At 38.5% G+C, this 21,567-nt stretch overlaps 1 protein-coding gene across 2 annotated transcripts in view; it reads right to left on the bottom strand.

Moving 5' to 3' along the window:
• PRKD1 (protein kinase D1) overlaps positions 1–21,328 on the bottom strand; it is a 118,624-nt gene extending 97,296 nt beyond the window's left edge. The window contains exon 1 of one of the 2 annotated variants that reach the window (XM_081944933.1): positions 20,910–21,328. In XM_081944933.1, the coding sequence (XP_081801059.1) occupies positions 20,910–21,086 (177 nt within the window). In that variant the 5' untranslated portion in view covers positions 21,087–21,328. The remainder of the gene's footprint in view (positions 1–20,909) is intronic. The other variant, XM_081944934.1, reaches the window with a different exon arrangement.
• Between the last annotated feature and the right edge of the window lie 239 nt (positions 21,329–21,567).

The following is a 21,567-nucleotide window of genomic DNA, read 5'->3' as shown; positions in this document are numbered from 1 at the left end:
TCAGAACAAAATGAGCCAAAATTCACTTAACAAATTTCTCACTTAGCAACATAAATTTTGGACCCAATTGTGATAGAACATTGAGGACTACCTATATAATCTTCAGTGGTGAGAGATTCATCCTGCAGTGGATTGATGTGGGATGATCACTCTCACGCACATATACAGAGGAGGCATAGAACCTGACTGGTGGTGATCAAAATATTGCAAGATAATTTGGAGATCTTAGAATGCCACGTTGGCAATTCTGTTAGAAATATTTGGAAACCAGTGGCTTCCCAGGACCATTATTCTGTTCTTTGTTCTCTTCATCATCTGCTTTCCTGGATATATTAAGCAGGCTTGTAGATGTTATAATCTCATATATTGAGAGCTTCAGTTTTCTTCCTTCCATCATATCAATATTAGAGTAACACCACTGGAAATGATCTCTGTTGGTGATGCCCTTGAATACACTGTAGTAGTCAATGTTGAATGTTTTTCATACAATGAGGAATTTTATACCTATTTACAGAAGTAAGAGCACAACATATACATAGATGATCATATTTTCATGGGAAATTCAAGACTTCCTGAGCATATAAACTTATCTGTGAAAACAGTTTAACTTTTTATTCACCAAAGCTGCATTGCTGTGGAAATACTCCATAGTTATGTTCAAGTCTTTTCACTTTTTAAAAATGATGCATTATAATCAACTTAATTTTACTTTTTTTTACTTTTCATTCTTTCCTGCCTTTTCCCTCAAGAGGATTCTGAATAAGCCCCTCATGATGCAGTCCAACAAGAAATGAGCTCTTTTTCCAAACTGTTGAATGGAGGTAGAGACGGATGGTTCAGATCTCCTTTCTGAACATAAAATGTCATGTTCTATGGGCCTAATTATATCTTCTGCTTATATGTTAAATTATTAGATGTATATCAAGAGTACTTTCCAAGGCAACTTGAGGGAGTTCCAAGGCAATTCTTAAACCTCTTGAAAAATAATGGCTCATAATATATTAACTGATAATGGCTTTAGAGAGATCCATTTGATGAAATGTCCCTTATAAAGAGCATTGTCTTTTAGCCTTGCAAGTTTGTAGAAGCTTCATGAGGTTGGTAATACATTCCTCAGACAAATTATTACTTTAAAAAAATAAGAAAATTAGTCTCACTGCAAATCCTGATTTTGGTGCCTCTGCTGTTCAGTGAATTATATGCCACTAGCATAGATAAAATACATTTATCCTTTTGTAAGGATTAGACCAAATAATCTTGGATTCTTCAGTGTAAAATGTTACTTCTGAAACTGAAGGAACTAAATCATTTTCTTGTAACTTTTACTTGTAGGGGAAATTTGAATCATGGGTTTTTCAAAGAGCGATCATCAATTTCTCTGAAGCTCCAGTAGGATTTAGAAAGACTGCAACTAATCCTGATTTTGGTGCCTCTGCTGTTCAGTGAACTATATGCCATGGGCTCCACAAGGGGCTCCCTCTGGTAAGGGGTAAAAGCCAACATTAGAAATTACATTTGGTACGGGCATTTTCCCCTCTATAAATAAATACCTGGGCAACGGCGGGCTATCAGCTAGTCATAAATAAATAAATAAATAAATAAATAAATAAATAAATAAATAAATAAATAAATAAATTTTAGTAGAATGGTAGCATTTTGTTCCAACATCATTAGAGGCATGAGTACATATCAACAAGTTTATCCTTTGAGATCAAGGGACCTCTGTCTAGAGCAGTGATGGGGAACTTTTTACCATCTGGATGTTGCTGCTGATTATTAATGCCAATCCATCATTGGCAATGCTGGCTTGATCGTAGCTCAACAAGATCTAGATGTCTTCTAAAATAGCATTGTGCAGAAATTCCTTTTTTTCTACTGGCAAATGAGTTCAAGTCTTGTTTCCAGCAAGAACAAAAATATACTGTTTAGCACTTGGCATTAATGCCGTTGTAAATTAAAAACCGTTATAATTTTATTAATTTAGGAAATATATGTTTTCAGGGGGATAACAATAAAAATGCAATTACAAAAAGCAAAATCACACATAAAAATGAATCTCTTAATTTTTTACAAACTTTATTAAAAATTTGAATTTTTAGAAATGGTCTCCTTTTTAGAACTGATGACATATCTTCCTCACAATCTAGATCATAAATTTCATAGTAAAAGTCTGCTCCCAAGTGTACTTGTCATATCATTTGCAGTCTTTCTAAATCCTACTGGAGCTTCAGAGAAATTGATGATCGCTCTTTGAAAAACCCATGATTCAAATTTCCCCTACAAGTAAAAGTTACAAGAAAATGATTTAGTTCCTTCAGTTTCAGAAGTAACATTTTACACTGAAGAATCCAAGATTATTTGGTCCAATCCTTACAAAAGGATAAATGTATTTTATCTATGCTAGTGGCATATAGTTCACTGAACAGGAGAGGCGCCAAAATAAGGATTTGCTGAGATCCCCCCAGTGAGACTAATTTTCTTATTTTTCTAAAGTAATAATTTGTCTGAGGAATGTATTACCAACCTCATGAAGCTTTTACAAACTTGCAAGGCTAAAAGACAATGCTCTTTATAAGGGACATTTCATCAAATGGATCTCTCTAAAGCCATTATCAGTTAATATATTATGAGCCATTATTTTTCAAGAGGTTTAAGAGTTGCCTCAGATGAAACGCTTTGTTACACTTTAGGTTGCTCATACTTAATCCCCCTTAATTTTGCTACATAATCATGTTTTATCTCCTTTGTGAACAAAGGAATACAACAATTATTTCTTCAACAATCTGAGGTATCAAAAAAAGATTATGTTAAGTAAATGCCCACAATTTTACAGTTGCAATTCTCTCACCAATTTAAGTTTAACTTACTCAATAGTGTTAGATTCTTGCATAGTTACTTAATTAAACAACCAAAATTTATGCCTTTGTGTTAAAAGTCATTAGAGGATTTTTAATTATAAATATTTGGGAGCATCCTTATGAGAACATTTCCTAATAAAGGGAAACAAAGCAGTGGTGGGATTCAGCCAGTTCACACCTATTCGGGAGAACCGGTTGTTAACTTTCTAAGCAGTTCAGGTCGTTGGAAGAAATCTTATTTTGTTTTCTTTTCCACTTTACAAGGCTAATCCTGTAAGGAAGGCAAGAAGGAAACATTCTGGTGTTGTTTCTAGCCTAATCTTTATTGTCCTGCTTACAGAAACTGCCTCTCTGGTTAACACTTACTACATTGCAACAGTTAAGGCAAAAGCACCATACAACCTGAGTGACATTGAATTGGCCACACCCACATGGTCATATGATCACCGAGCCACACCCACCCAGCTGGTCATTAGGGCAGAGAACCAGTTCTTAAATTATTTGAATCCCACCACTGGAACAAAGGGATTCAAATACAGCAAACACAGACTTTGTATGGATGTGTTTTATTGTAAAGTAGTAATAATAAAAAATATAGCATGTAGAAAAATGTCTAGTAGCTAAGATAATGATAGAAGCAGCAAGCTTTGACATAGGCTTCTTCTTAGAATATTTGTAAATTAAGCTTTTCTTATACAGTTTTTCTTACATTCAGGGAATAAATAGAAATCAGCAATGGTATAGCTTAAAAGTAATTGCACTGCATAGCATCGCAACCACACCAAAATTAAAATCCAGAATAAAATCACAGCAGCAACAAAACACAATGATGATGCATAAATAGTACATAGTCTAGAAAGACTTTATACTTATGGTGGAAGTTCAACATGGTAGATGTAAGTGACTGCTTCCTAACTTAATACAAAAATGAAGAGCCATTTCACTAAACACTCTCTATGGAGGTTAACTTTGTTCTTCTTTAGCAACAGATAAAAACTTTTCTTCTAAGCCTTTCTTAACTGAAAGAGCTTTTAACTACCATGAGTTTCTGCTTATCCTCGACCGTACAATTTCTATAATGAATTTTGAATTTTGCAGTTTTAAATGTACATTGTTTTGAATAGCTGGAAAGGGAAACAAATGCAATAAAATAACAACAAATGATGTCACAGTTGTTGATATTAAAACAAATGTTGTAAATTGTTGACATGACAAGGTTATGCAATTTACTGAAATCAACTGGTATATTGTTTCAATTATGTTAACTTTGTTCTGCTGTAATTGCAGAACATCAGCCAACAATATATAATTCTGATTGTTCGTACAAAACTAAAATCAATAGGCACCATACAAATAATGCCATCTCATTACAGAATTGCATACAGATCTGTGTTGTTATTATGATGAACTAAAAAGAATAATGTCTGGTTCAAGAGCTTTTGTGCTGATTTGAATCTCCTGGTAGCCCCCTTCTGAACCCAAGATAGACTTACTTACTAAATAAATATAATTTTGTGTTATAAAACTCTGTTGTACCAACTTGTCTTCTGTATTTTCATTCCCATAATGAGCATTATAAAGCAACGTTTGACCCATTTTTAAAAGCCCAAAATGATGTTTTAAAAAACCAGAAGTCTTAAGTAATACATTTGAAAATGTTTAAGTATGCCAAGTAAAAATAACTATATTGAAAATCCATGATCATATCAACAAATCCATACTGAAATTTGAACCTGGTTTATTTTTAGTACTTTTAAGTACTGCAAAAAAAATTACATATTATCTATAACATTCAAATAAAACAGCCTTGACATGGGAGAAAAGAAGGAATAGGAGAAAAACAAGCAAGGATTCAAAAGTAGATCTGAGGAACTAACAAATAAAATAAACCAGACTGTTATATATTAGGCCACTATGTCAACTCGGGATTTTTTTCTTCATATACAAAGTCACTGCCACAGCCGCCATTCACCACCGCCGGGGAAAACTGGAGTCTTTGCTGTGGAGCAGCTGATTGGTGGTTGGATCGGCATCCTAGAATACAGATGATCAGCTGTTCTAAGCAGAGGGGATTGCCACCGCCGATCACTGCCACCACAGTTCACCACCGGCAGTGGCAATTGGCAGCAGCAGCAATAGGTGGCAAGCAGTGGTGATCAGCAGGGGCAGTGGTGACAATTGGCGGTGACTGGTGGCACTTGGCGATGATCGGTGGAGATGGTGATTGGAGGAGACAGCAACAGTAAACAGCAGTGGTGATGATTGGCAGCAGCAATCCCTGCAACCTAGAACAGCTGATAAGCGGTATACCAGGAGGTCGATCCAACCGCCAACCAGCTGCTCGGCAGCAAAGGCTCCAGCATTCCCTGGTGGCAGCAGCAGCTCAACAAAGTTGACTCATGGTGGGAGCAGTGGAGCAGAGCTCTGATGAGCCACCTGCTGGGGCTGCAATAACGTGCTGAAGCTGACCAGGCTGTTTGCTGCAAGGACATTAGCCAGATTAATGCCAGATTAATGCTGGGAGGCAAAGGCAGATTTTTTTTCTTGTTTTCCTTCTGTACAGCTAATGTGTGTCTTATGGTCCAGTGTGTCTTATAGTGCGAAAAATACGGTACTCCCTCAAGTTGACTTTAACGTAACTTCATGGATACACAACTACTCAAGCATATTTTTGCAATTTGTGGTCTCTCCTACAGCCTGGGATTTCCTAGCAGTTTCTCATCCAGCTACTAACCAAACTTGATCCTGCTTAGTTTTTGCACATCTGTCAAAGTTAGAGAATTACCTCACTCTACCTAATGGTACATCCTATCCAAAAATACATTGTTTTTTTTAAAGGGTATCATTGTTGTTCAGTTCTATGAGTCTGTAACAATTTCAGAGAGATATTAAGTTCAATCCTGAAACTGTCAACTTTTGCTATCATTTTTCCATCTGCTTTTTAATTTTTTCTCCATCTAATTGTAATGCATCTTTAGGGAATCAAATCTATTTCTCTACGCTAAAAAATATTTTCCTTTCTCAGTATAAAAGTATGTATTCTTGCTTATTCCATAAGTTAATACTACTTTTTTGTTTTACAGGATTCCTTCCCCACTCTGTCGTCGTACTATTTTGCCTTAAAAATGAATGTTCCTTTTTTGTCCAAAACTGAAATAGAAAATGGGTACAATCAAAACTGATAATAACCCTAGTTTGAATTCTTTCCACATTCCATTCAATCTATGAAACAAATAAAAACCAAGATTAGTTTGCAGAGTATGATGAGCGCACACACACACACCCTTCAGCTGCAGTTCTGTTTCACATTCATCCATGCATACTAATATCTTAAAATGTGATGCTGGGAATTGGAGACAATTACTTCTACGCTGCAAGGCATTTGTAAGATGTCAGTAATATCAGAGCAAATACCATGACAGTCAGATCCAAAATGTTCACTTCAGCAAATCAAATATTTAGTCACATGAGCTGCAGATGTCAGGAAAAAAATGGAGTGGGGAGGGAAAGACGATATGCACAGTATGTCTCAGATTGGGCTATTTTTGAAGACTTCGATAGGCACACGATCGGTTCATCTTGAAATAAAATAATCAAAAAGACAAAAAGCTCTTCTCTTTGCAAGATATCAACTACAAAGTTTGATATACAGTATTTATCTACAGATATAGTATTTAGATTCTCATCCTGAAAATGCAGAGCATTAATTTCATACGGGAAGTACTCAACGTATGGCCACAACTGAGCCCAACATTTCTATTGTTAACTGAATCATTTGTTAAGTGAATTTTGCCCTAGTTTATGACCCGTCTTGCCTTAGTTGTTAAGTGAATCAATGCAGTTGTTAAGTTACTAACCCCGTTGATAAGTGAATCTGGCTTACCCATTGACTTTGATTGTCAGAAGTTCACCAAAAGTGATCACGTGATCTTGAGACACCACAATGGTCATAAATATGAACCAGTTGCCAAGTATCTGAATTTTGATCATGTGATCATGGGGATGCTGGAAAGGTCATAACTGTGAAAAACGGTCATAAGTCACTTTTTCCAGTGCCATTGTAACTTTGAATGGTCACTAAACAAATGTTTGTAATCTGAGGACTACCTAATGTTCTGTCTTTTCTAATGATCAAAGTCACTTCAAAGAGGGATAATTCTTCTATTGCTTGTATAAAACTTCCATAAAAACACCTGTGTTTGCAAGAATCACAAGACATATTGCTGTTGTGAGCCACCCACAACTGTGTTTTGATGGGCAGTTATACCAATCTTTTAAATAAACGAATAAAACATAGGCACGCCAGGGCAATCAACAACACTACTAGATGACAGGTAAGGTTAACCAACCAAGAGGAATAACAATCCAATATACTACCTCTTCCTCAATACAGACTTTATTCCTTCTGCTGAGTCAGTCAGTAGCTTTTGCAAACTTTGGTAACAGCAGCTGTATAGATATAGTGTTAGATCGGGCAATGGATAGGCAGACACAGGCTAACAGTGCAACAGCTCTTTATTAACAGCACCAACAAGTGCGAACAATCCATCAAAGTCTGGGTCTGACAGCAGCCCTTGTATAGGGAGCTGTCAGACTCTCAACCTCTGTTCCCACCGGAACAGAGGACTTTGGTGGAAACCATACTTACTGTTGTAGATATCTAACATATAGCACCAGGAATTATTAGATATTAGAAAGGAAGAAATATGTTTTCAGATAACTTTCTGTATGATTATCCATTACGTTATTTATGGAAATAAAAATACTATTTTTAAAACCTTCAAATAGAGCTATTAGTATAAGGAATTGACAGGTTTTCATGGAAAATGTCCATCTGGATACATATTCAGGAAAAAACACAGCAGTTTTCAAATCATTCAGATAGAGGAATGTACTAATCATTGTTGGATATAGAACAAAAGTAGCTTACCTTACAGTGGGGTTTCTGGATTTGGGGAAAACTCCAGATCTTCAAAATCTCAAGCCATTCTCCCGAGACCATGAAGTGGGAATATCTTCATATAAAGTATGAATACTACTATCTAGGCATTATCATTCCTGGTACAGGGGTAGGTTTCAGCTGGTGTAACTGCTGGTTCGCTTGTGCGTGCGTTTCTCTGGATGCGTGTGCATGCACAGTCCAATGGAAATTATTCTGAACATGTGCAAAACTCAAAAGAAAAGATGGCAGTGGTGATCGGGGAACTGGTTCAGGGGCATGGCCAGCCTGGGTCACTGCCAGTTCTGTGACCCAGGCCATCATACCACTACTGGTTCGGCACCGGGCCTCACCAGTAGGAACCCACCTCTGCCCTGATAGATATTAAAATATAGAACAAAAATGCCCTATAGCTCTCAAGCAGCTATAGTTGCTATCAAATAGTTGAAACTGGACAGAAAACAAATCGATGTTACAGTACATTTCAAATAGGAATTGTTTGTAAAGTGCTTCTGTATATCCCTATTTTAGTTTAAAGTAAGCGCATATATATATATATATATATATATATATATATATATATATATATATATATATATATATATATATATATATATATATATATATATATATATATATATATATATATATATATATATATATATATATATATATATATATATATATATATTAAAAAAAACTAGCTTACAATAATTTATGATTTAGTCTGTGAATTCTTAACACTGGCATAAATCTGCTCATCGGGTGATGGGGGAAAAAGCCCACAAGATATTCAGTCCTTATATCTTATCTGCTGAAATGGAAAGACGGGTTTATAGGGAGTCAAACTGTTGGCTCCTTTCTCTTTCTCCAGGACAAAGACTCTCCACAAACACTTCCTAGCCCAAAATGGAATTATCATCAACACCAGTTTGAATGTTTTGCTTACTGCAAGCTCACAGCAATAAATTAAGAGCATAAAGCCCCATATAACTTTGAGTGTAAACGTAATATAGATGAGAAGTAATAGAAACTGGCTCAGAATTCTATTTTTAAGGAATCACTACTGCTAGCAACAGTGTAAATTAATAGCAACTATTTTTTGTTGTTTCCACATTCTTTCTTATAAAGTATTATCCTTAATTTTGATCCTAGTCCTAAAGCATTTCAGAAGAAGAGGTGGTTTAGGACTAGGCCTTCTGAAAACCAAACTCCTAGTCTATTAGAAATAAAGCACAATTTCTATTAAAAGAGATGCCATGCAAAGTTGTCATTGCCAAAATAATTCAGTAGCCTTTTCAGGACAGGTTACATTTAGGAGAATTGTACAAACAATAGGTAAAAATAGCAGCAATGAAAGGATTCATGGGGGAATCCGGCACACTTGAGTTCAGGAAATCTGCAAAGATTGGAAACTATCTACAATACAGCAGGTTTGTCTACAAATCACAATGTAGAAACAAGCAGAGAGGTTAAGACATTCATCCATCAGTTTATCTGTTTCCAGCTGAATTAATCAATGTGTGGATTTGTGGGAGTAGCAGAATGTTGGCATTAACAGAAGCCGCACTGAGGGGCAAAGAAAAGCAAGATTGCTAATTTTCACATAATGTTGATGAACCTATTATTTATTTCATTTCTCCATTCCCCCAATAACTGCCAGTAAAAAGCTTTTCAAAACCAGTAATTACACGCATGTAGTCCAGCACTAGTTTTTTCTTGGGAATTTGCCACTAGAAGGCTACCAGATGGAGAGAACACGTAAGCTTGCCTAAACTGAACATCTCTTTTCACTGCATTATGATGATATCACTAAAGAAACAGGGCAATGTTTATCTGAAAACAAATGAAAGTTGGAGTTGAAAATGTGAAAATTCATTTTTTCCTAATCTGGCCAACAAGTCTTGTTTTATTTGTTAATCTTTAACTCGAAGTAGTCATTCTGTTGCTTACAATGCTTACAGTAAAAAGCTAACATTGCAAGCTAATAGTCTGCTATGTGTAGCATTTACATACTGCTGTATAATCACTCTCTTCTTGAAGAGATATTTTTCCAGTGCTAATAAAGTCACTGGTTGACTTTTAAATCCTTTTAGTTACACTTAGATGATTTGCTACACTTAAGGTGAAGAAAGAAAATGAATACCTACATATGCAGACCAGACCTGGTATGCAGCAGGTTATGACCAGTTCTGGAGAACCAGTAAATACCACCTCTGGCTGGTCCTGCCCCATCTATTCTCTGCCTCCTGAGTCCCAGCTGATTGGGAGGAAATGGGGATTTGGCAGTAACCTTCCCCTGTAGTGGGGAGGGAAGGGAGATTTTACAGTAGCCTTCAACTGCCACGCCCAGTAAGTCATGCCCACCAAATCATGCCATACACACCAAGCCACACCCACAGAACTGGTAGTAAAATAATTTGAATCCCACCACTGATGCAGACACTTGAAACTTTTAAGAACTTTTTTAAAAATAACTTCTGTAAAACATGGAAGAATTGTTATTAATCACTATTGCAGTATTTTAAATATATCAAGCATTTTATTCCTACTGTTTAGCTCTTGAGTTTTATCTCTAACCATATGCTCTAATAGATATCAGAATCATAACATGCTTTTGTCATTCATTCATTGATAGCATTTCATCTGGAGGGCATCCTGACCTATAATCTATAATCTAGAGATTTCCTGGTCATCTCTCATTTAACCAGTATAGACCCTACCTAAGAACAGTCATTGTCAACTATGTACTGCCATACGTTGTGACTAGGGGTAGGCTTCAAAAATTTTAGCAAGGGGTTCTCTGCCTGGTTGCTGGGTGGGCATGGCAAAGGTGGATGTGGCCTAGTTGGCCTCCTGCACCACAGTGGGGGGGGGATTTTTGCCCTCCCTGGGATCTGGAGGCTTTTCTCAAGCGTCTAAGGGGGCAAGAACAGCATCCCCAAGCTCCGGAGGCCCTCTGGGAAGTTTGGGAATGCCCATTTATGGCCTTCCCAAACTTCCAGTATCCCTGTTTTTTTGCCCTCCCTGAGTCTCCATGCATGCCCTGCACTTACCTGCATCCAAAACAGCCACATGGGAACTCCTAGGGTGGGCAAGGCCAGCCATGAGTGAGATTTGGGGGTTCTCCGAACTGCATAGAATCTTAGCTAGAGGTTCTCCCGAATCCCTGCAAACCCCCAGCAGCCCATTTTTGACTAACTATAATAAAGGATTCAAGTCTCACTGCAGTTTGATTGGCACATCCAAGTTCCCATTAAAAGCAATAAGTGAAGAAGCAACTTCAGTCATTGGACAACTTTGTATGAAACAGGATTGCCTAAATACTTCCATGCTGTTAAATAGAAGTAAACTCTATGGGTCAATCTTGGTTTTTCTTAGGCCCACGTCCCCAACATTTCACATAACAGTAGAGTCCCTTTTTATATCTTTAGATTGGGGTAAGATTCAAACCATTGCCTTGTTTTACAATCTTTCAGCAAGTTATAAATTATTTAAGTCATGTAAACTTGCAGTGCAAGTCTACTTCAAAACACAGAATTTCTAACAGCTAACCGGATTCAGAAGAAAAGCAGACTCATTGTCAGAGTGAAGAACACACACACAAAGAAAAGCCAGGTATACAGGTAACAACTTGGATGCCAAGGTTCACTAGACAAGGCAGAAATGTAGTTATGTAAAAACCGAATCCAAGAACCCAGAAGTCAATCAACACAGTCTGAGATGTAGCAGAAAACTATTTCAACACTTAACAGTGCTTGAGTAAAGCCTTAAATACACACTCTCTCAGATTCTGCCAAGCACAGTTGGTGCCTATCAGACCTAATTACAAGGCCTGGCACTTCAAGCCCACATGCTACTTACAAGCAGAGCTATTCCTGCTACATGCCTCTTCCCACAAATGTGCACTCCTCTTTCTGTCTTTTACTTCTGTCTAAAGCCATAAGTGTTCCCATGAGCTAGGCAATATGCGATTTAATTAAGATTCAAGTTGGGATCTGCTAACTGAAATAAACTTTTCAGCAGCTAGAAATTCTTCCCTCTTTTCCTCCTCATATAAGAGACATCGTAGGCAGGAGCCACTTAAGAACCAACCTTTTCAGATGTCAGGCACTGTCACTTAATTTTGCATAATGCTTTGAGTTAGGGATGCATAAAATGATTCAAATTTGAAAAGTGCAAAGTGAGTCATTTTAGCCACTTCTATTTGTAGAATGGTCAAACAGCCTGTTACAAATTCAGTGCTTTCTCATCTATGGTGTTGTTATCACTAAAGAAAATATTGCAATACATTAACACTATCAAGTCATATAGGATCTTCTCTTGAAATACTAGGGCAAAATTGCTCTGAAATATACATATTCACATTTTGGGGGAATCCTGTGGATGCTATCTGAAGGAATTATGAATGACATGATTACCGGTAGGTGCTACATACCAATCCTTGATCTTCCAAAATATTTGATGGAAGATGAAACTACCTGATCTCAGGGAAGGAATGTAAAATCCTCTTCCATCTCTCTTTCACAAATATACTTATATACGTAGACACAAAGTAACATAATAGAGCCAGATTAAACATCCTGGTGAATTATTCATTGAAAGGCTAAGGATTTAAACAAGAAAGAAGCAGAAAATTTGTATTCTAAAACTATTCTCTAATATATCATCTGAACACTAGGGGGGAGATGGATTCATTGACTGAATTTTAGAAGGAATCTGGATCATGTTGATACATGTAAAATGGGGTGGGGCTTCAATCACAGAACTATAATGGACACTTTGGCTTTCCTGACCACCCCCACCCCCAGTGACACCATCTCCTTGGAGCCTTCCTATGTTCTGGCTTACCTGTTACCAGAAACAAAAGAGATATAGAAGAAAGAAAAATTATACAAGTCCTTGGTAGTACCAGAAAGTGTCTATCTGAAAAATCAGAGATATTTTATAGCATTGAATGAAAATATGATGCAAAGAATGACGCAAAGGTTTTTATCAACATAAGTGTCATTACATTGTGTGCACACATACATACAGTAGCTCAATAAAGGGAATGGGACAATTCACTGTGGTGAAGTTGCAGTGTCCAACCCACCATGGCCAATTCACCACGGCCAACTCACCACAGCCAACTTGCTGCAGGACAATTTGTCACAGCCGACTTGCCACAGTAAAACTCACCGCTGGGAATTTATTAATTCAATTTAATTGTTAAAAACAAATAAAAACTATTTTAATGTTTCTCATTCACATTTCATTCAGTCTGTCCCTCCCTTTGCATCCTTTCTTTAATGATTCTATTCCACCATTTCTTTGATATTAGTGTAACTCTTGTCTCTCAGTGAGATGTCCCACAGCAGGGCAAGTTGTCCTAAATGTACAAGTTAGATGGCTATTAGTTGCTCTATTTTATGCATGCACAGCAACTCTGACTGTAAATAATAATTCCTTGACTCTTCTAAAAACTTTCAGATTCATTTGGTGATCTTTTCCTGAGGTATATCCTACAGCAAAAATCCACTAAAAACTTCAAACAGACTTCACCTTTATCTTCAGTAAAAACCATGTACTTTCCCTCATACTCACTTGTATGTATAATAAAGAATTTTACATTGTAAGTATATAATAATGGGCATCACAGTCAGGGTAGGCAGAGCAAATGGCTCCATATGGCTCCAATAAAAGTGCCAAATGCACCCTTCTGTCAGCACTCAAATTCTCAAGCTCTGGGGAACTGAAAATAGAATCGGTAGCCTGTCACTAAATATCCAAATGCAAAAACAGTGGAGTGCACCAGGAAGCCAACTAGTAACACCTTGTCCACATGAAGAACCAATGTGTAGGTGTGTAATCGCAAGCTCACATCTCCTGTGGCTTACACATGATGTACGTATACATCCCCCAAAACTTTTCTTTTTCTTCTCATTCATAACTGTTTTCTGCTCGTTACCAAGAACCTAGGCATTAAGTTTAAAGAGTATAAAGTCCTTGATTGAATGCAGAATAAAGAAGTGGCATACAACTATGGATAATTGCATCACCGTGTTTATTTTTGGTTCATCAAATTCAGGAAGCAGGAGAAAAGCCTGCAGAGCAAGTTAGGTAAAGAGTCTAGTTGGGATGCAGCCAGATAGCGCTCGCTCTCTCTTCCTCCCCCACACCCCTTCCCACACAACAACTTCAATACAAAGTGAAAAGTCTCGTTGTTTCTTAGCTCAAACTTCATAGGACTTCCTACTCAATCTTCCTTTTTCCTGAAAAGACAGACAAGACTGTTGCCTCTGGAGCGGAGAAAAAACAGCCTTTTCCCCATATAATAAATTAGACATTAAAGCATACTTGGAGGTTTCAGACTCTACTTCTTATCTAACCAGATGTCAAAGTTAATTTTTTCACTGTAATTCAATACATTTAACTTGGTTACCTAAACTGATACAGCAGAGCACAAAACATGCATAAGGATAATTTAACACTATCCTTTGTCAGCTTTCCAGAAGTTTTAAAGGAAAAATAATGTAATAATGTAGAATGTAAAAATGTAAGCAATACCCAATTTTCTGTGTAGGTTCTAGCTGAAGCTAAGCAAAACATTGCTATGGTAGCTTTTTGCTTCTTAATAAATTTCTAAACAAAATAAAGACATGAACTTCACCTTTTCTAGCTAATGACAATAACTAATGACACCCCACTTTCCTCTGCAAAGTGGGAAGACACTTCAGCTCTGCCAGCCATAAACAGAGTTTCACTATGATTATTTTATATATATGGCAGAAATTATTAGAATACATATTTTGAATGTAGTCATAATAAATATGATAGCAACAGCACTTAGACCAGTGGTTCTCAACCTTCCTAATGCCGTGACCCTTTAATACAGTTCCTCATGTTGTGGTGACTCCCCAATCATAAAATTGGTGTCTCGGTTCCTAAGACCATTGAAAATATGTGTTTTCCTATGGTCTTAGGCAACCCCCGTAAAAGGGTCATTCGACCCCCAAAGGGGTCCCGACCCACAGGTTGAGAACCACTGACTTAGACTTATATATTATCCCCATAGTGCTTTACAGCATTCTCTGGATGGTTTACAAGTCAGCATATTGCCCCCAACAATTGGGTCCTCATTTTACTGACCTTGGATGGATGGAAGGCTAATCAAACCTGAGCCAGTCAGGATCGAACTCCTGGCAGTGGGCAGAGTCAGCCTGCAATTCTGGATTCTAACCATTGTGCCACCACAACTCTAGCTCTATAAGAAAGCTCTAGGTCAAATTAACTTTCAACTATTTATATGCTACTTAAATTAGTTAAATTGTTTCAGTTTCATGGGCAGTAGGGATAGGCAATGGCTCAGATTTTGGCTGAAAGGATTTCATGTTCCTAAAGTTTGAAAATAATTAATGGAGTTGTTTGTATTGTATTCTCTCCAGTGTCCATTTTTTCTTTTAATAAAATGCTGGGCTCATTTAACATAGCTTTCTAAGTAAGATGTGAATGAAGAAATCATGTTTCTTTCATATATAAATTATCAATCATTTCTTAGCATGTGTAAAAAATGGGTTAATACTTCAGTAACACAATCATAAGAAACTCAATACCTATCGTTTGATGCATTTTCCTTCACAAGTGTTGAATCTGTCTGGATACAAGAAGAGAGGAAAGTTTAAAACTTGCAACAGAACAATTTCACAAGGCATAAGTCTGGTACTCTTTCTTTAAGGGGTACAATGCAGAATATCTGGTGCCCCTTTTTTCTGTCAGAAAAACAAACATTGCTTGTAGGAAACAATGCTGTAAAGAAATGTATTCTAGAGTTTTACAGTCATTCATTCAATGTAATTGAATTTAAAAAACAACAACAGACAGCAGTTTGCTCTCAAACTAAGTTTCAGTAATCTTGTATCTTCTGCTTGTATCTTCTACCACGTTGAAAGAATCTGCTATTGGTATTATACATTTATCTTCATGTCTTAATATGTATATAAAGAAGCTAATGAATCCAGCTGAAACAGTTATCTGTGTGTGCTTTCTGGATTTGATTTTTCTGCAACAAACTCTCATAACTTGAACATAGAAAAATCCCAGCATATAACACATGGCAATCAAAGGTAAACAATAACACCACTCATCAAAAAAAAAAAAACCACATCAAGCCACAACAGAGTTAATCTATCCTACTAGCCCTAATGCCTAGGAAAACCGCCACAACATGCTTTGTGAAAATTAACAGGGCTGGGGCCATCTGAATCTCCCCAAGGCTGCTGTTCTACAGCGCAGGCAGTGCAACTGAGAAGGCATGGCGCCAACACTCATCAAGATGTCATTTTTTGATAGAAAGGGTGTGGATTTGCACAAGGCTCATCATCCTGCACACATTACACAAGGGGTCGGCAAACTTAAACACTCAAAGAGCCATTTGGACCCCTTTCCCACAGAAAAGAAAACACTGGGAGCCACAAAGGTCCTAACCGGAAGCCCCCTGTTCAATTCTGGAGCTGACCGGAAGTTCAGTTCCCCCACCATAGAGTCTCCTCCTAGCGCAGCGTACTTTTTCTTCTACCTGTCATAACCGAAAGCCTTATCAATTGTAGAGACAACTGGAAAACCCTCCCCTTGCCATAGAGTCTTCTGCTGGTGCACTGTGCTTCTCTTTCCCCCCCCCCCCCCGAAGCTCCTCTCAAAATTGTGCTGCTGACCGGTGATGGAGCTGCAGCAGAGGGAGGAAAGAGCCACATGCGGCTACAGAGTCGCAGTTTGCTGACCCCTGCATTACACTATTCCCACAACAAAAAATTGCTGATATTTTCTCCCTCAGAAAATATAATCACCTTAATGGACCACCAATATGTAAAAGGGAACGATTGCACTTAGGACTTTTTTTTTATTTTTGTTTAGGCTAACCTAATACTCTTCCTACCCTGTGTCACTTTTTTTTCTATTTCTACACAGGCTAGAGTGGGCAGGGGGGATGAAGCATGCTAGTTTATTTTTAAAAAGAAGATATTAGTTTTTCTCCATGAACCATTGGAACTAAGAAATAAACTTTAAAGCCCAATCATTTCCATCTTTATGTGGACTCCCAAGTATGTATAGAAAAGTTCACAACTTAAATAATGGTGCAGTACTGACATTAGAGACCGGGTATGGATAACTCATCATTACTTAAACCAGATAAAGTCAGATACTAAAAAAAAAAAAAAACCACCTGTTCAGATGTAAAAGAAAACCCTAAGGTTGAAGGACAATTGATCCCATCACTCCATCTGCACTCTAAGATGCATTTAACTGGATCTGAACCTGATTTTATTGCAAACCTTCTCCATCAATAGTGAGTCAATGAGATGGAAAGACTATGAGAGAGAAGCATATATTTTCATCTCAGAGATCTGGGCTGCAAAAATCTAAACCAAGGGTGTCAAACATGCATCCTCACTTGATGTATCGTGATTTTTCCCCTTTCGCTAAACTGGACATGGGTGTGGCCAGCACATGACGCATTCAGCCCGCCTGCCCTGAGTTTAACAGCCCTGATCTAAACTATCACTGGATGACTGCAAAGTGTTAATGGTTTCTACCACTCTTTGATAGATTTTTTTTTTTTTTGCAGAAAGCACTAACTCTTTATAGCCATAGACCAGTGATCAGGTTCTCCTTTCAAAGTTTATGATGCAAAGAGGTCACCTGAGAATTCCCCTAGCTGAAATTCAGCACCAACGCTTTTAAAAGGTTCCTATCCCCTCTGACATCATATTTTTGTCCTGGACAAAAAGCCCTGGCATACTTATCCCAATCATTTGAATCAAATTCAATTTGGTACCAAACACAAACCTTTCCTTAAGCACCTAAAAGTTCACTGAGCATGATACAGGTGTTAGAAAATAAGACTTTGTATTTTCACATACGGTATGTACACCTGTCATTTTTCTTTCGGTGCCAAAGGTATCTTAGCTTTTGCTATGGTATTTCCTTTAACAAGGAGTCAAAAAGTATCTGTTATGTAGTTAGGGAAGTCCCCAATATAAAAGGGTAAAATTCAAAAGTATTTTTGGTTTCTATTATCAGGTTCTTAGTTGCAACAGTTTGGGACTTCTGTCCTTATGCCCACAAAATTTGATTATTTTTAAGGCATGTCATTGATTTTTAACAGCTTTTTTTGCACTCTTTGTTATTTCTTAATATGAAGTGCTTTGGTAGCTTACAGATTTCCACATTATAATTTAATTACCAGCCCCTTTTTGTTTCTAAGTATTAACTCCTTTCTATTACAACAATTGTGTATGTTACCAATGCTTCAAATCACAACATTTTACTACTAGGAAAATTAAATAAAAACACAATTATTAGCAGTACATATCACTCTTTCCTCACTACATCCCACCTGAATCATGCAATGTTATATCAGTTTTATTGTTTTCTAGAATATAATACATTTGTTTGCTGTACTAATCTATTTTAAAACAATTATCCATCTTTGCTCATATACAAACAAAAGGATTAGATCTATGCAAACCATAATCACCCTGAAACAGCAGCAGCAGCAGCAGCAGCAACAACAATACAATTCTCATCCCCAACTACTTAATATGGTGCAGTGATTAGTCAGCGCGTGGAGTTTTAATGTGGGAAACCCCTGTTTGACTAGTCACCCAAACATGAAGGTCACTTGATGGTGTCAAAAAGCTACAATGCATCACATAATTGCTACAATCGGAACAGGTCATCCTTCTTCTGAACTTCAAGTCTATTCAGTAGCCAATAAAGCAAATAGAAATTGGGTATATTGCAGCTTAATGCAGAATTAATGGAAAACTACATTGGTAGTACGAAAACCACAGTAAATTAAGATGTCAGTAAAGAATAAAGAGTAACTAAGAATAAAGGAATCTATGGAGGCCTTGGTGTTCTCTGAGGTTCTCAGACATTTCATTACCTAAGTAGGTAACATCATTCAGTGCTGATGATGTTACTTACTGGTAGTCAGGTAATGAAATGTCTACAAGAAAACGACTAAGCTAGAGAGTACCAAGGCCTCCATAGTTCAACCCTGAACTATATATGTTGTTTTCTACAATATAGGAATACAGGAATCTGTTACGGGCTACATCTACCTTATGATTTTGTCAACAATAGCATTCCTTCTTAAACAGGTAGAACACACACATGTAAGAAAGTATTAGACGAAACTTTTTGACCCTCAATTGCAAAACCAAGGTTACTTGATTAGGAAAGTAGATTAGGGTACTTGTTTAGGAAAGAGAGTTCATTTCTTTGCAAATCCCTTTACACTTCCATTAGAGGTATTAAAAGATTTCCTTCCGGACACATTTTTTTTTCTTAAGCTTTAATTTCTCAATATGACACCATTGTCTTATCACACACAAACACACAAAAGAGAAACAGCAAAATATATATATATATCAGTGAACAGGAAATTGAATCTTGTGGGAAACAAATGGTAGCTGGCTATGGATAAATAGAAATCTAGGAAATAATCAACTGTCATCAGGGGCTACTTTCTAAATCCATTTTATGCATCTGTGAAAATTGGCTGTTTCTTGAAAAGCCCATTCCATAACAAGCGGGTTCGTCTATAAAGTACTCCTTCATATCTTAAAAGGCTTTCTGTGAAACCACCAGATGTTTGGAACTGAACATTACCACTTTCAAAGAGGAAGGTGCAATCTGTCCCCAAATTATAGCCCCTGCAATTTTACCACCTTCCAAACTAGAATGGGAACTCCTGGGGCAGATAGCGCTCTTAGGTGAAAATGGTACAAATAATACCATGTCAGCAGTTCTGGGGTTTGAATTACCCTATTCTCCTCAGCCACATGCATTCACTCATTCCCATGTTCACCAAATCAATACATGTTGTGATGTACCAAAGAAGGGGAAAAGGTAATATCACTCTCAAAGTGAAGGAATGGGGGTAAAGCAGATGATAGGGGAAGTATGAGAAAGGGGGTAAAAATAACTTTTAAAATTTGGTATAGTTCTTGACACGTTCCTTAGATGAGCAAACAAGGCTGCTGCAAAATGCACATTTATCCATAAAATACCATATTGTACATCTTTTCAATGTTATAGGCATGGAGCTTGAGACTGCACTTTTATTCACCAGGTGGTGCTCCCTAAATTTGTCACCTCTGTTGCAGGAGAAGACATCTGGGTGTTATGAGAGTTCCAGACATATCCACAAATTACAATTTTGGGGAAATTTGCAGGATTTGACTCAGTAGAATTTAGGTATTGGGGTTACATTGCAAGATGCCAATTTCGTAGGAGCAATACCTCTGCCTACTTCTGGGAAATCACACATTTTTTTAAAAAAAAAATTGATTTATAGAATTCTCAGCATTTCAGCCCAGGAGTCTTTTTTTTTCCTGGACTGGCAGCCAGACTCCATCTGTAAGGTCAGAGCCGGCATTCCACATATCCCAGGTCGTACCGGCTTGCAAGCATCGGATTACTTTCCTGGGCACAGGCTGCCAAGCGTGCCGGCTTGTTTTGCTTTCTGGCTTGCAAAGTGGAAACTTTTATATCCCCAGCGGGTACAATGCAGGGTCGAGGGATTATTTTGACAGCTGCCAGTGCGCCCCTATCTCTCGTTTTCTTTCCAGCCCCTCCTACTAAACTCTCATTCTTGGACACAGGAGAAAGGGGGGGGGGAATGGAGAGCGGGAGAGAGAGAGAAGGCGGAGCAGTAAACCTTTTTTCGCGCGTGGCAATCAAACTCTGCCGAGAGTCAACAAACACAACTAGCCAGTACAGAAAATGTAACGCGACCGAGGAAGGAAAGTTGGGGATTCGGTTGAAAGAACAAAGAAAAGACGCATTACAACTTTATTACATTATAGTCTAGTTCGAGGACGTTGTAGTCAAAAGGAATTGGCGTTTTATTCAATAAAACGAATCCCAAACCTTCCTGAAGCGGTGGCTTTCCACCCAAGTTATCTTGGGAGACTTTTCCCAAACGAGGCGAGCAAGCGGGGGTCGCGGGAGCTGCCTGGGATGGCAGAAGAGGGAACCTAGCTGGGAAGGCCAGATACTCCCTCCCGGAGAGTCCTTCGTCGCCCGGTGCCCAAACATTCAAGCCGGGGACGGAGGCGCCTTACCTTTTGATCGACGATGGAACAAGCCATTTCCCGGACATGGGTTAGGCTGAACTCCCCCGAGGAGTCTTGCAGCAAAAGCACCGGCTCCCGGCTGAGGCCGATCTGAAGGTGGAAGGAGATGCCGCCGCCGCCGGGCTGCGAAGGACTGGGCGGCCGGATGACCGGCGGAGCACTCATCGACAACTTTCCGCAGCGCGAAAGATGTGGCGGAAAGAAAGAGAGAGAGGAGGGGAGGGCTTAGTAAGAGTTTGCCAGGATAAGTACCGACGATTTGGGGCGGGGGGAGCTTTGGCAAACTTCTTTCAGCCGCCTGGTAAGGAGGAGAGCGGCGAAGAACGCCCAACGGAGCTCAAGCCACCCTTGGAGAAGAGGCGAGCCTCGAGAGGGGAAGCGCCTCTCTTGCTGCTGCTGCTGCCGCCGCCGCCTCGTCTCCCAGCGCTCACTGGAGGAGGAGGAGGAAGAGGAGGCGGCGGCGGCCACTGGGCGGTCAAGCGCGCTTTGGGAGAGAAAAAGGAAGGGCGGGAAAGCAGGCGTAGGCGCCTGAGCCACCACCCGGCGGCCTTGAGGAGCAACAGCCGCTCTGAGGCGCCCGAGTGGCGGGGCAGTGACCCAGACCCAAAGAGACGGACCTCCCCTTCAGGGGGCACCAAACAATTCC

This window comes from Natrix helvetica (assembly GCF_964273705.1).
Source record: "Natrix helvetica genome assembly, chromosome: 1".
NCBI lineage: Eukaryota > Metazoa > Chordata > Lepidosauria > Squamata > Natricidae > Natrix > Natrix helvetica.
The sequence above is the reverse complement of the archived record's forward strand: the minus strand, read 5'-3'. Positions and strand labels throughout refer to the sequence as shown.